General features: G+C 35.5%; 2 protein-coding genes and 1 long non-coding RNA gene across 3 annotated transcripts; all 3 read right to left on the bottom strand.

Annotated features, from left to right (window-relative positions):
- Nucleotides 1-84: 84 nt before the first annotated feature.
- Nucleotides 85-3,031, bottom strand: LOC120279488 (probable methyltransferase TARBP1). The gene is given in 6 exon segments (XM_039286419.1): nt 85-824; nt 909-1,028; nt 1,030-1,066; nt 1,794-1,864; nt 1,955-2,106; nt 2,922-3,031. Coding segments are annotated over 5 exon segments (549 nt in total). The 5' UTR covers nt 2,105-2,106; nt 2,922-3,031; the 3' UTR covers nt 85-653.
- Nucleotides 3,032-3,156: 125 nt separating this feature from the next.
- Nucleotides 3,157-3,567, bottom strand: LOC120278966. Its single transcript, XR_005541809.1, has 3 exons — nt 3,557-3,567; nt 3,238-3,297; nt 3,157-3,167 (listed from the first exon to the last, which is right to left on the bottom strand). It is a non-coding gene; the product is annotated as an uncharacterized LOC120278966 (long non-coding RNA).
- A 4,522-nt stretch (nt 3,568-8,089) lies between these two features.
- LOC120278649 lies at nt 8,090-12,971 on the bottom strand. Its single transcript, XM_039285381.1, has 8 exons — nt 12,730-12,971; nt 12,468-12,620; nt 10,993-11,235; nt 10,714-10,842; nt 9,890-10,013; nt 9,446-9,610; nt 8,315-8,462; nt 8,090-8,220 (listed from the first exon to the last, which is right to left on the bottom strand). Exons 4-8 carry the CDS (start codon nt 10,791-10,793, stop codon nt 8,090-8,092), a joined length of 648 nt encoding a protein of 215 aa, XP_039141315.1. The 5' UTR covers nt 10,794-10,842; nt 10,993-11,235; nt 12,468-12,620; nt 12,730-12,971.
- Between the last annotated feature and the right edge of the window lie 591 nt (nt 12,972-13,562).

The raw sequence follows: 13,562 nt of genomic DNA, 5'->3' as shown, positions 1-13,562 counted from the left end.
TAACATGGAAAAACAAAAAAATCAGGTAGAAAGAGTTCATGCAATTCACACATACATGCATGTTCTACTCATTTCTCAACTACTTTCTTCCTACTAGTGACGCCCCCCACCAAGATCTCTTGCATCCAAATCCAAGCCTGACTTTTCACATCATTTATGACAAGATCATGCATACCTGCAGCTTATCATCGCTGGTCTGCATGTTCATCCAAGTCACCTGCTGTTATGTTCTAGTCTTCCATACCAGTCCTATGAAACAGTAACAAAAACATTATGACACAAGAAATGCTATTATGAGATGAACCATCATATCAACCATAGAAAACTCAGAACCAGTAAAAACACCAACCAAATGATTTAGGCTTCCTTCTGGCCTCATAATCAATTCAATCTGAGGACAATTTGTCAAAATGAGTATCAAACACCAACTCAACCAGATAAAAGAGAAATTGATGTTTAAACCACTGATATATAATGAATGCTTCACAACAATTATCGCAGAGAGAAATCGATGTTTAAACTACTGATGTATAATGTATGCTTGGCAATAATTATAGCAGAGGTGCATGATCATCAAGAGAATCTAAATTGTTGCAATTAAGTTCACTGTCAAAAAAATTGCCATTACAACTCCAAATAATGTTATAAAACTCTCATAGTTGCTTAGATCGCTGTTGCCGAGTGTACTCCCATAAAGCAATGGCACCACTAACATGCACATTGAGAGACCTAATAATGCCCAACTGAGGAATCTCCACGCAGGCATCTAGTGCATGGATAATATCCACAGGGATTCCTTCCTTTTCTCTCCCTAGGACTAGAACCTGTATAAAGACATAAAGCATCAGATGATGACAAGTTTTACATGGCTACACTCTAAAGCCTACAATATTTAGCGCATGACATACTGTTTTCCGTGGGAAGGAATACTGGTCAAGAGGAACACTGTTTGCAGTCTGCTCCAAGCCTAAGATGGAGAAACCTTCTCGCTTTTTTTCTTTTCTAAAAACCTTCAAGCTGAACACAGGGAACCTCTATGATAGGAACCCACTTCTCAGCTGTTACACTGAAATAAATGATTGATGAGATGTATTGCCATTAGAATCAATTCTGAAAGACAGATGTTCAAAAATGCAAAGCCTAAGAAAGAAGGTAATTGTAAAGAAACAGTTTTATAACCGTATATGACAAAGAAAATTCATATAAAAAACAGATGGTCATAAATCTTAAGCACTACTGCAACCTAATAATATAGCTAGCAATGGATGGACCATTCAAGCAAGTACAAGAGTCAATACTTGGAATGACTCGATCATCGTTACAGAGCATTCAAGAAGTAATTCATTGGGTTTTGGAAGCAAAGATAATATAGATGTTACATTGCTCAGGAATAAGTATGATATACAGTACCAAAAAATAGCTCGGCAGCCTAATGATTGAGCTGTAGGAGAGAAATAAAACTGCCAGATTTTTTGAGAGCTAGGTTCAGAAATTCTTTCTGTAAGCGTTTGTAACTTTGAAGAATGCATGAAAGATTACGCATGAGTTTGAGATTCACCTTGGTACCAGTATGACCGATACCCTATGCCCACATGGAAAACAATACACATATGCCACACTAATCAGGGCACCCAAAAAAGGAGTATTAGCAGTGGTTTGAGATGTTGAATGACAAGCAAAGTTTATTCATCAAATAATTGGTTGCCTCAAGTAAGAAATCCAGCAAACGAAGTTATGGAAGCAGAATTAAAATATTAGTCAATAAATGGGCAATGAAGAAGAATCACAATTACCTAATCAGTTGAAATTGTTTGTCATGTATGATGCTTGCATCAGAAACGGCCAGACCTGCTGCCTTGAATACCTGAATTCAGAAAATTCAATCATAAAATGCAAGATCCACAATGCTCAAAAAATACCATAAAGGGACATAAGATTTGTTTCTGTGGCATACCTCACATGTCCTTGCTAACCCAGCAATGTTAGGTATTCGATCAAGTAATGATGCTACAAAGATAAACTGCTGTTGACTTTCCTTTATTCTTTGCACAGCTTGATTTCTCGACTGAATCACTGGCCTCAGAAGCTGATCTTCCTTTTCCATTTCTGGTGTAAGTAAGATAACAGACAGATAAAATACGATATCCAAAATTTATGCACAGCATTACTCAGACATAATATCTAAGTGACAGAAACAAAAGGAAACTAAACAAGTTTAAGCTTCAAGTAGACCTAAATGTTTCCAATGACTAAATGGGCACCGCTATATAGACTAGAAAATTTAAATAGCTAAGTTATGTGACAGTATAACTGAATGTGTACATGCTATTTGCCACAGATCAGGCATAAATATGAATTTAAGTAGCAGCCCAACCATTCAATCAGTGATAGTTTACATCACTGCTAAAGGGCGAACCAGATTTCTCAAAGGCTTATCCACAAGGACACGGAGAATAGGGAAGGATGCAAAATGACCGGTTAAGAAAGCTTTGAAAAACTTTGCATCCTACGTCTCTGGTTGATACCGCATGAGCGGGGATAAAGTGGTTTTTAAACAAAGTGCGCTTTTAGCTTGTATATAACTAAGTAGAAAAACGTCAAAATAAACATCACTTGTTCCAGAGGAAATTGATATAAAAAAAGAATATATATATCTAAAGAATTGAAATAACAGAGCACTTCAAACAAGCAAGGCTTATTTCAAAAAATCAGCCAACTGTACAGCAGAAACCCAGATATGACAAATAAGCAACTCCCTTGGAGCTAAAACATAGTCAAGAGATCGACGCAAAAGTTCACCGCAAATAAAAGGAAAAAATAATCTCCAGGTACAACCCTTGGATAATAACATAACAAAACAGAAAAGAAATTCATACTTCTTTGGCAGTAAATTTTATGTTTTGATCAATGTCCTCACGTACCTAAAAGAAGTTTAGGTGGTTCAGAATCACCCAAGAAGTAATCAGCGCTACCATATTCTTGAACTGTGATTTTCTTTTTGAAAATCTAAAGAAAATCAATCCGGCTTTAGAGGAAATGCTCCATCTTCATTGGCCTCTTAGTAATTCTGCTGAGTCCTTGCAACTATCTGCATGTGTTATACTTTCATTTTTGATGGCCATGGCGCCCTTTGCAATGTGGAATCCTCTAGATCACTTTCTAACGTCCTGCATTAGTTAAGGGTCAGATTGCACCCTGTTAGAAGTTTAAGATTTGACAGATAGGTGTATTGCTCACATTTAAAAATGTGATGACATGCTCCATGAGGGATACAGGAACACATTCAAATTCAAGCCCCTGAAATAACATGAAAAGAAAAACGCTGTTTTAGCTCCTAGAAGAATGACTTAAAAACTCCAAATAATAATAACATCATTGATACAGAAGACACCAAATAGTGAAAATAACGCACTGTTTGAATGAATGGCAGCAGAAAATGCAAAATTAGAAGATAAAGCCCAGCAATAGGATTAATAAATTACAGGAATTGTAAGTATACTTTGATAAGAAATTTAACTAGACAAAGAAGTGTGTGAAAACTCAAATATTATGGAACCTCATCACGGGGTCATTGAAGACTCCAGTGGCGCGTAGACTTTTACAGGATCAAAAGCATCAAGAAAAGCTCCATTGATGCCCTTAGCCTGAAACAACATAGCAGACACAGCATTTAGATGGACCTTCATGTAACAATATCCAAACACAATATCAAGGACAAATGACTAAAGGAAAAGATGCATCTACAAACAGACTAATAACTTATCAAGAAACAATATATGCTAAAGGTAAGATTCTATGGCTAAATTTAACAGTAGATTCGACATCAATGGATTCGCAAATTATAGCTCTTATTTGTTTGTTGGTAATGAGAACCATTTGAAGCAAAATGTCATTCTTTACAGTTCATAACATCAATATGTGGCACCTATCCCAGTGTGTTTGCAGTATATAAGCCTCAAACATCGCCGCCATTATTTCAGTGCATACCTCTGTTACAATTGAAAAACTTGGACCCACTCTTTTATCCCTGACCTCAACTAGATTAAGTACTGAAATTTCACTGAAAACCTTCCAAAACCTCCTCAGAGCAAATATTGATTCCTAATTGTTCTCAAATTGGTTTTATATCCCATGCATATGGTTCTCTAGTGTAGAAACAATTTCATCTGCAAATAAGTACTGCTCAAAACACTCTAAAACTTGCGAGCCACGTTAATCTTCAATGTTATTCGCCTATTATTAACATTACTCTCATCAAACAGCAGAAATTTGAATGAGTGAGAACTAATATCTCTTTGTTAATACTTTGACGTGTCAGTTTGCCTTTATATTACGGAATAACTACATATAAAACAAGATCAATAATAAATGTTAGATGTCAAAGGAACTCACTTTGCAAATTTGACAAAACTATTGCAAACATAGCAAGTGTCTCTCAAACTTCAAATTAATATATCCACTACATCAAGCCCAATTACAGAAGAGGAAATGAGCTAGGAAGAAAGGGTATTTTTTTAATAGATGCATTATATTCCTGTAGTGGAAATCATCAATGCGAGAAAGAAACCATCATAAGTTGCTATTCTAAAAGCTTATATAATATGTTGCATCAAGCACAAGGCTCAGGTACATCAGATGAGAGAGTGCAATCTATTTTAACACCAAACTAACCCAAATCAGAGCAATTACCTGAAATACAGCACAAACTATTCTACAATCAGGTTTTGAGAAACATAACTGAAAGGTGACTACTGATAACTCAAAAAGGTCAAGATCTTATATAGATTATTGAAATGAAATTACAGTGCATGAAGAATACCTCACACAGTCTGACTCTCAAACAAATATAGCTTCAAGTCCTCAAACACTTCTTTTCCAAAGGTGCAACTTGAGGTACCAGGCCCTGTGAGCAGGCTATAATGAAAGGACATGGTAAACCAGTAACTGCAACAAAAATAACACAAGATAGACTAATAAACAAATATAGATGGCATTTAAGTTAATACGCTAAATAGACGGTATCTGGCAACCACGCAACCATGGTGATGAGAGGTCAAAATGGAATTATTGAAGGAAGCAGCCCATGTAAATGCTTCAACTGCATAGGCAAGTCACCAGCATTAGTTGATAACATTGGTTGCTATGAATACATAGGAAGATAATGCCCGCATTTAAACCACACAATGAAATCAAACTAAGGTTACTATAGTAGGTATGGTAGATAAAGTTAAGTACCTGTGGTCGATGTTATAGTTGTAGAAAATAGGGAAGCAGTTGTTGTTCAACCTGTAAGATGACAAACATGTCATAAGTTGCAAAGTTTGTTCAATTTCTAACAAAACAGATGGGAGGTATCACGCTTTTTAACTAGAAGCAACTCCCCAAATAATATGAACCTCGAAAACACTGTACTATGTAAAAGGTAGTCATCAGTAAACAACTGGATGTTTTTATTTCTATGAAAAGTTCCATGGCACAAACAATTCTAGGTCGTCGGAAAAATCATGCATAAATAAATTACACTAATAAATCAAGCTTTTACAGAGCCCAGCTTATGGGCCAGATAATATCAAACTTCAAATGTACAGATAAATTATTGAAACTGTACTAGTAAAACATTATAAATACTAATTGAAAAGGAACTGTGAAAAGAAGAAAAGTGAAGATGAAAAAAGAAAAGGTAAACGGAATATATGATGGCTAGTACATTCATACAAGCTACTTATATCTTGTCAATGAGGAGACAATGCTTAAACATGTAAATTAAAGGATTTTTATCAGCAACATCTTCCAAAAGAAAAAAGAGTAATATCAGTTTAGGAACAAGAAAGACGGTGATGAAATGCCAGAAATTGAGAATCACATAAAAGCAAAACAATAATAGCAAAATCTTTTCAAAATATGCTAAAATTCTGGAAATTAAATGAACTTACTAATGCTGGGAACTTCTGGGCAATTTGCATCGCAAATATTTCCAAATATTGCCTAACACCTGGCAAATTGTTTCTCTACAAGACAGGAAATATTTCAGATTAACAATGAAACCTAAGCATGAAATCAATGTCGTGAAACAACATAATTTTGTGAACCAAATATGTGAAAGTTCCAAGCAAAATTAAAATTCAACCACAAAACAAAATACACAATGTAACCACAGAACCATGGAACTCATCTGGCAGAGTGTTTCTAAGATACTATTTACAGTGGGAGTTGGCCTACATTACCAGAATAGGAAAAGTCCCACATGGATCAGATAAAATAATAATAACCCTATGAACAATTTAGAAGTTATAATTATGCACCAAAAGACAGGCTTACTGAACTACAAGCACAAATTGAGCAATGTCTTGCAAAGCAACACAAAACGCTGATCTCCTCACGATAGACAACAAACATGCAATCTGATCGAACTGCTCCAACTATATCGTCAGGCCCAACAAAATGTGATAATATACAGATCATTTGCCACAGACGAACCTTTGCGCTTTAAGTGGAACCTGTGTGGATAAATAAATTGTGTCATATGCTGTGAGGGGAAACAAAAGACCAGCAGAGCCAAGTTTCCAGCGAAACAAAGCACACTGGATAAAATTCCAACTTTACGCCTATCAAACAATTTTTCTATACACCCTTGGCAAGATCTTTATCATTAACCCACATTGAAAAATATAACAAAGTCACAGCAAAACTTAGTCAGATGACAAGATAATTAAAGCTGTAAAAAAAAAGATCATGTCAACAAGAAGAAAATCAACAAAACAAGCAAGTACTTTTAAATACACATAAAGAAGAACAATTAAGTGAGGAAAACAATACCAAAAAAAGTATAAAAGGAAAAGACTAGAAGTGAGCAGATTGGGCTGTAATCATCTGAATCACGCTCCACTACACTGCCTGGTTGGTATATTTGTTTTGCAAGATTCTTTGTTTTCTTGGAAAACAGCAAGAAACAGGGGAGTTGTTGCTAGATCATCCACGCAAAGCTGATTGTCGATCCATAGGCGTATACCACAACTGATTTTATTTGGCTTCATTGGCTTGTAGATGCTATGGGATTTCGACAATCTCAATCTACACCTCTTCATTGCGATAATAAGAACGGTATATCAATTGCTTTAAAACTCAATCATGAGCGGACACAGTCTAAAGGTGACTGTCCATTTGATACATCATGGCACTATCAATCTTCCACATGTTCGGACTTCTTTGTAGATTGATAATCGTTCACGAAAGAACTCCTACATTGGCTCTTTTTCAGTTTCTTCTAAGCAAAACCCCTCAATGTTTACTTCTTCTCCATCAACTTAGCGAGCAGGAATATTAAGTCTGAGAAACTGCTCCTAATCTTTGCTTAAAAGCATTGTATCTCAGGTGTATTAGGTGAAAAGGCGTGGTGACACCACCATTCAGAGCATTATCCGGATGTAAATTAAGAACTCTTTGATTTTTCTATCTTAATTTAGCACATACTTCTTGTTTATATCATCCATTACCTCATGCTTATTCATGCCTACAAAAACCTACCTAGCATGTATAGATCAAGACTTCCAGCAAACACCACGCAAACATCAACTAAGCGGGATGATTTTTAAGCATCCTGCTGCACAACTATCTTAACTCACTAAAACTATATTGTGGCATGCACATGACAAAGGACCTCACAATTAGTAAGACTGATTTGGACTACTGTCTATAACAAATCATCTGCAATCAGATAAAGTCAGTCTAACAACAAATGAAGCTGATTTCAACATCCAGAGAATGATGTGGCACACAACAAGCGCCAACCTTACTAGTCACAATGATCTGAATTGGTAATATTAACAGATGGAACTAAATGAACCTACATCACAAAAATAAGAACAATAAAAATCCTCGCATACATTATAACTTTGCTTGAGAAACATTAGATAGAGATTTGCAGATGCACCAACACCTAGGAATTAAGTTATCAATCACTGTTTCAAATAAAGAGGTCATTTACCAATGCAGTCCATAGCAAGCAAGAAAATGGTTATTTCGTGTCATCTTTCAGACAAAGGGGTCACATTCTCTGGTCTCATTTAAACTTCTCTTGTTTCTTTAATAGTTATAAGACAATGAGAAGAGTTTCTATTACCTCTGTCAATTCTTGATCTGGGCTTTGAGCTAGAAGTGAAACTTCACTTCTTGCTTCCAAATTTTCTGTCAGTTCAGCTTCAAAGTCCTCGTCAAAAGCCACTGAAAATAATATTAGAATTTTTAGGAAAACAAATGGAGAAAATGATTAGCTTAGAAAATTTATATGTGAAAAAGATCTAAAGGGTGATTGTACCAGAGCCATATAGGGAAAGTAATTTCAACTCTTCTATGTAAAATTCAATAGTTTTGGGATTTACAAGCCATAAGCCTGTGAGATGTAAAGCTGCAAGTCGAATTGTGCGCGGACTTTTTACGCCTTCATCGAGGAGTTTTCGGATAAACTGCAAAATAAAATTTTAACAAAAGGAGAAAAAGGCTTTACAACCCTGCCAAGTAACACAGGAAAGCTACAATAAAATATGATGCACAAACAAGAGAACAAGATGTGATAAAAGTTGGAGTTGAGAATACAACAAAATAAACCTAGCAATGTAACCCCAGAAAACAGGATGCAAATCAGAATAAAAGAAACAAGGATTACAAGAGCAAACAGAAGGAGACTAAAAAACGATGAAGATTTACGATATTACATTTACAAAATAACTTCAGTTAGTGTATTTATAGAATTACATAGTAGTTTTTCTTGCAGCCCAACAAGAAGAGACAAACTCTACTCTTCCTCACCTTGCTAGGCCACAGATAGTCTGTACCCAACTATAGTCTCTGTAGGGACTACATAAGCAGATTTATTCTGATCATCCTTATTTTTTGCATCTTATTTATGGACAATCCATTCCTTTCTTTTATGCTTAATGATCACCAGGAAGTCAGCAGCTTTTGAAGTTCTATTAAAACCCACTAAAAGAAGTAACCATCAATTGCAACTAGTCAACCATTTCAATCTCACCATGTTAGACAAAATAGGACAGTAAGCAGCAAGCTGTGTAACCTTTTGGCTTTTGAGCTTAATATATTTTATATATTCCCTCCAGACAAGTCTCAAATTTAATTTATTTTCAATCTGTATAACTCATAGTTTTCCTGACTTAATTTCATTCTTCACACACTACATAAACAGGATGGTTTTCAGTAGATGACTGGAAAGTGTTTGAGGCTGATAAAGGAAAGAAGAAAAGCAAAATATATATCAACAGTAGATACCTAGTTGAGAAGTTCACTTTGGTTTATGCCAAAATCATTATATTATGATTTATACTAACCATGAACAGTTCTCTTCTGTGAAATGTATCGCTAAATCTAAAACTAAATAGGAACAATTAGAATATAAGGAAAAAAATAAGTTTCAGAACAAGTTGATACCAACCCATTTTAAGGGGCCCTCCCCTCCATCAATTGTTTTATGCATGCTCAAGACACTAAAGACGGATCGGTGCAAGATAGCAGAAAGAAGTGCCGCTATCGGTGCCACCCTTCGCTTATTGCAGCTTAGGTGTAAAATCAAGGAAGATTGTACCAATTGCATTATGAGCTGCAAGCAAAAATAAAAATTTGACACGTGACACAATAAAATTCATAGGCTTGGAGGCACTACAAAACTCCATTATGAATTTGCTCAACTGAAATGGGCATGAAACCAAAGGACGTACAGATGGATGGATGTCCACTAGTCTCAAGACAGATAATTGCTATGCATTCATGGATAATTACATTCTTTCTAAGCTCCAAATATATAATGATATAAAAGCTTCTTGATGTATATCAATGATGAGAACGCTGTCATTAATTAACAATATGAATTTGCATATACCTGATAGTTCACTCCAGAACTAAATTGGGTGATTTCATTCATCCTACCACAGGATATTAATCCCATTACCAATCTAACAGAGCGTAACATGGGCGACATTGAACCCTCACCAGCATTCTCAAGGCTGCAAATAAAAACATGTTAACAATTAGGAACTGAGCAACCATTATACCACAAAATAAATTTGGAACATCAGCTTCACTAGAATCAATAGAAAAGAATTTAATGTGATTATATTGCCTTAGCAGATATGTGGAACAAAATTAAGAGGAAGACAACTTAAATACAATCACTTGCATGTTGACTATCCATTGAACAGGTAACTTAAATACAAACCACTGACTATAAAGTTTTCATAGCTAGGTTGGTAGAGGAGTCTGTTCCAGTTAGGTTGCTGTTGGTCTGAATATATATGTCTCTCTTGTCCTACAAGTAGAAGCGTAAGCTTTATGGTTAGGGGACTAATTAGTATGTGTTTGATTTGTATCTAAAAATTATGTACTAGATTGGAATTAGATTTAGCAATTGAATCATCTTAGGGAAGTTGGCTTTCTTGAACTCCACAATTGAGTTATTCTAATTTCCAAATGCAAGGAAAAGAAGATGATGTATTTGGATGGCAATCTAAAGAAGTGTCACTCCTGTCTGCTGAGTACATCCAAACCAAACAGAGTTTTCTACTCAAACATGAGTTCCCAATCATGTGAACAACAAAACAATTAGTATTTTAACAGCACAAATGTGATCCTTCACAAGTTCACACTGTTAAACCCCACAATATAATCAAAATTAAGACACAGATAAGAAGATAAAAGAATCACTACCTGCCAACAATATCAGCAAATATAGCTGCAAGAGTTGAATCTGAAAAGTAGGCATGGATATTTCTTGAATACACTTCCATATTCCATTATTTTACCCGGGATAGACAGCAGAGAGTCTAGACATAGCCACTAATTCAAACAAAGGATATTATGTTAGCCTTCAACCAAATGCCAGGAAATGGCAGAGGATTTGTCTGGTGCTCTGGTCAATTCTGACCAGAAAACCTCAACATAAATGGCAACTAATAGAACAACAAACTATAAGAAGATTTCAAACACCTTCCAATTCATTAGAACTGCTCGTCGGCTTCTTGTCAGAATTCCTTCAGTGAGGAGATCATTGACATTTTGCATAAAACTATGAACCAGAGGATCCAGCAAAGGATTGTTCCCCTCATCAGCTTGTAGTGACATGTTGAAAGCTGATACAAAATCAATGACCAATGGAGTAAAAGCAGTGGAAAATGCTTTGAAGACATACACTAATGATTCATATGCCGCCAGATGAAGTTCCGCACCAGTCTGCTCAAGGAGAGTAAAATCAATATGGAAAGACAAAGTTGCCATTTATTCAAAGAAAAAAAAGGGCCAAGGATATCATTTTGCAGAAATATTGCATATGCTCATGAACATGCCTCAGAATTATGTCCCAAAAAACGAATAACTTTCCAAGAGAACTCCCATAAGAAAGCAAATGAAGGATTTAAGCAATCATCACTTTTTAGCTGAAGACACCATGATGAGATAGAGGAAACAGTCCTCATCGAAATAATCTGCCAACAAGAGAACAAAGAAATTAAAAGAACTTGTAATTCAATCCCACATCCAAATAAACAAAATGATAGGGCAAAAAATGAAAATAACAGAAGCCAAGGCCAGGCAGGTGAAACAAAAGTGGCCCAAAGCTTTCTCTGGCACTATGGGGATAATTAATTACAAGGTGAGGAGAAGAGACCATGAAAAAATTAAGGGCCAGAAGAAGAAAAGATGCCATAATGGGGGAGAATAATAAGGTGGAAAGGGGTATCCAGGCATACAGCCCAAGGAAACTGCCTTCACCAGATATTCTCTTGATTGTTGGGCACAGGTAAAAACTTATACGATTTACTGAGAACACAGAATAAGACTTCAATTAGCCAGACCATCAGGGCCCAAAATGTTGTATGCTAGCAAATGGAAGATTATAGCATTTACACCAACACTAATGTCTTCTTGGTAAACTAAAACAACAATCACAGGGAGTTGCCAAAAAGACTAACTAAATAGTTCAATTAGGATTATCTTCCAAAATGACAAGCACCACACCACTTGATTAGGTTTATAATCCAAAATGATGAACTACTCCTGGCAAGGTGAGCTGACCAAAAAAGACAAGCAATTATGTCAATGGCATCATCTGTTTCTGTGGAATGAGAAATTAAGATGTCTATGATAAAGCAAATGATAACAAAATGTGAGGTTTTATCGTAAATCACAAAAAAGAAATAAAGTATTCATCACTCTGGAACCATGCACGAAAACATCATCTGCACAGAAAATGCCAAAAGAAAATATAGAACGTATGTAGATTAGTCTTGGTCCTGATATTACAGATTTTGCAATATTTGCTACCTTTTGCCACTTGGTAGTATTCTAATGTTAGCAGATTAGATAACTAAAAGGGCTTTATGAGATAAAATTAAAGTCACATATCCTTTAGCTAAAAAATTGCACATGCATCCAAATACAATCAAAATATATCAAATTGCACATACAGCTTGTAGCACATCAGATGTTGTATGAGAAGCCAATCGCCGCTGACTTGGACCTCCAAGCTTTCCTTTGATAGAATGAGGCAATTCTGTGCCTCTACTAGATATAGACCAGAATACTGGGGAAACTGATTTGGCATAGGACAAGAGATCACCCTGCAAAACAGATGCATGATGCAACAATAATCAACCTATGGTATAATCTTTAATCAATCAAAAAAACTGCTGTAGATATGCCACATAAATATATTGATTGATAGTATACCAACATAGGTGTAAACTTTCTGATGAACTTCTCACGAAAAAGGGGATTGAACAAAGAAGTTGACTCATCCAATTTATTTGTCACATCAACTGCTCTCCAAGCTCTAGGTTCTATATAGTTAGTATATCTCCTCCATCCAATTTCAAATTCTTCAACAAAGCTTTGAATAAGAATTAGAAGTTTAATTGGAACCAAATTCAAATGAACACCCTCCGTGCATAGACTCATTGTGTTATTCTGAAGAAACTGCAAAAACAAGAAAGGTTGGTATTACAAGATATGCTATCAGTATTAAATTTAAATTCAAACTATATCCATAATATTCAGACATAAAAGTACCTAACTTGCAAATCATATAACCGAAATGTAAGTATAAAATGATACAACCTCTGCAGAACGTTTTCCGAGTTCAATTAGATCAGAAGCAACCTTCTTTGAAAGCAAATGCTAAAAAGGATCTACAACTAGAATTGAAAATCAGTAGTGAAAATTGAACATAAACGTACCTCAATCAGTCCAGAATTGTTGTCAAGATTCGAAAATAAATCATAAAAAGCCTTATACTGAACCACTGATGACTGCAAGTGCTAAGAGATGATTCACCTCTGATTGGTTCCCACGTTTAGAGAAGTGTAAAGACTTACTTGCTAAACTATTTATACAACAGAGTAAGTTTCTAGGATCCCAAATGACAAAAGCAACCATCTGCTAGGTGCTCTTTACCTTTTTCTTTTTGGATGAGAACATATGAGATAAAATTCAAAAGCCAAAGCACCAATCTGTTTTGGTGTGATCATCATGCTATCCTAAGTGTAGTATCTTTAAAAGATCAT

The sequence above is a fragment of the Dioscorea cayenensis genome, chromosome 16 (genome assembly GCF_009730915.1).
Source record: "Dioscorea cayenensis subsp. rotundata cultivar TDr96_F1 chromosome 16, TDr96_F1_v2_PseudoChromosome.rev07_lg8_w22 25.fasta, whole genome shotgun sequence".
NCBI lineage: Eukaryota > Viridiplantae > Streptophyta > Magnoliopsida > Dioscoreales > Dioscoreaceae > Dioscorea > Dioscorea cayenensis.
This window is presented reverse-complemented; position numbering and strand designations above follow the sequence as displayed.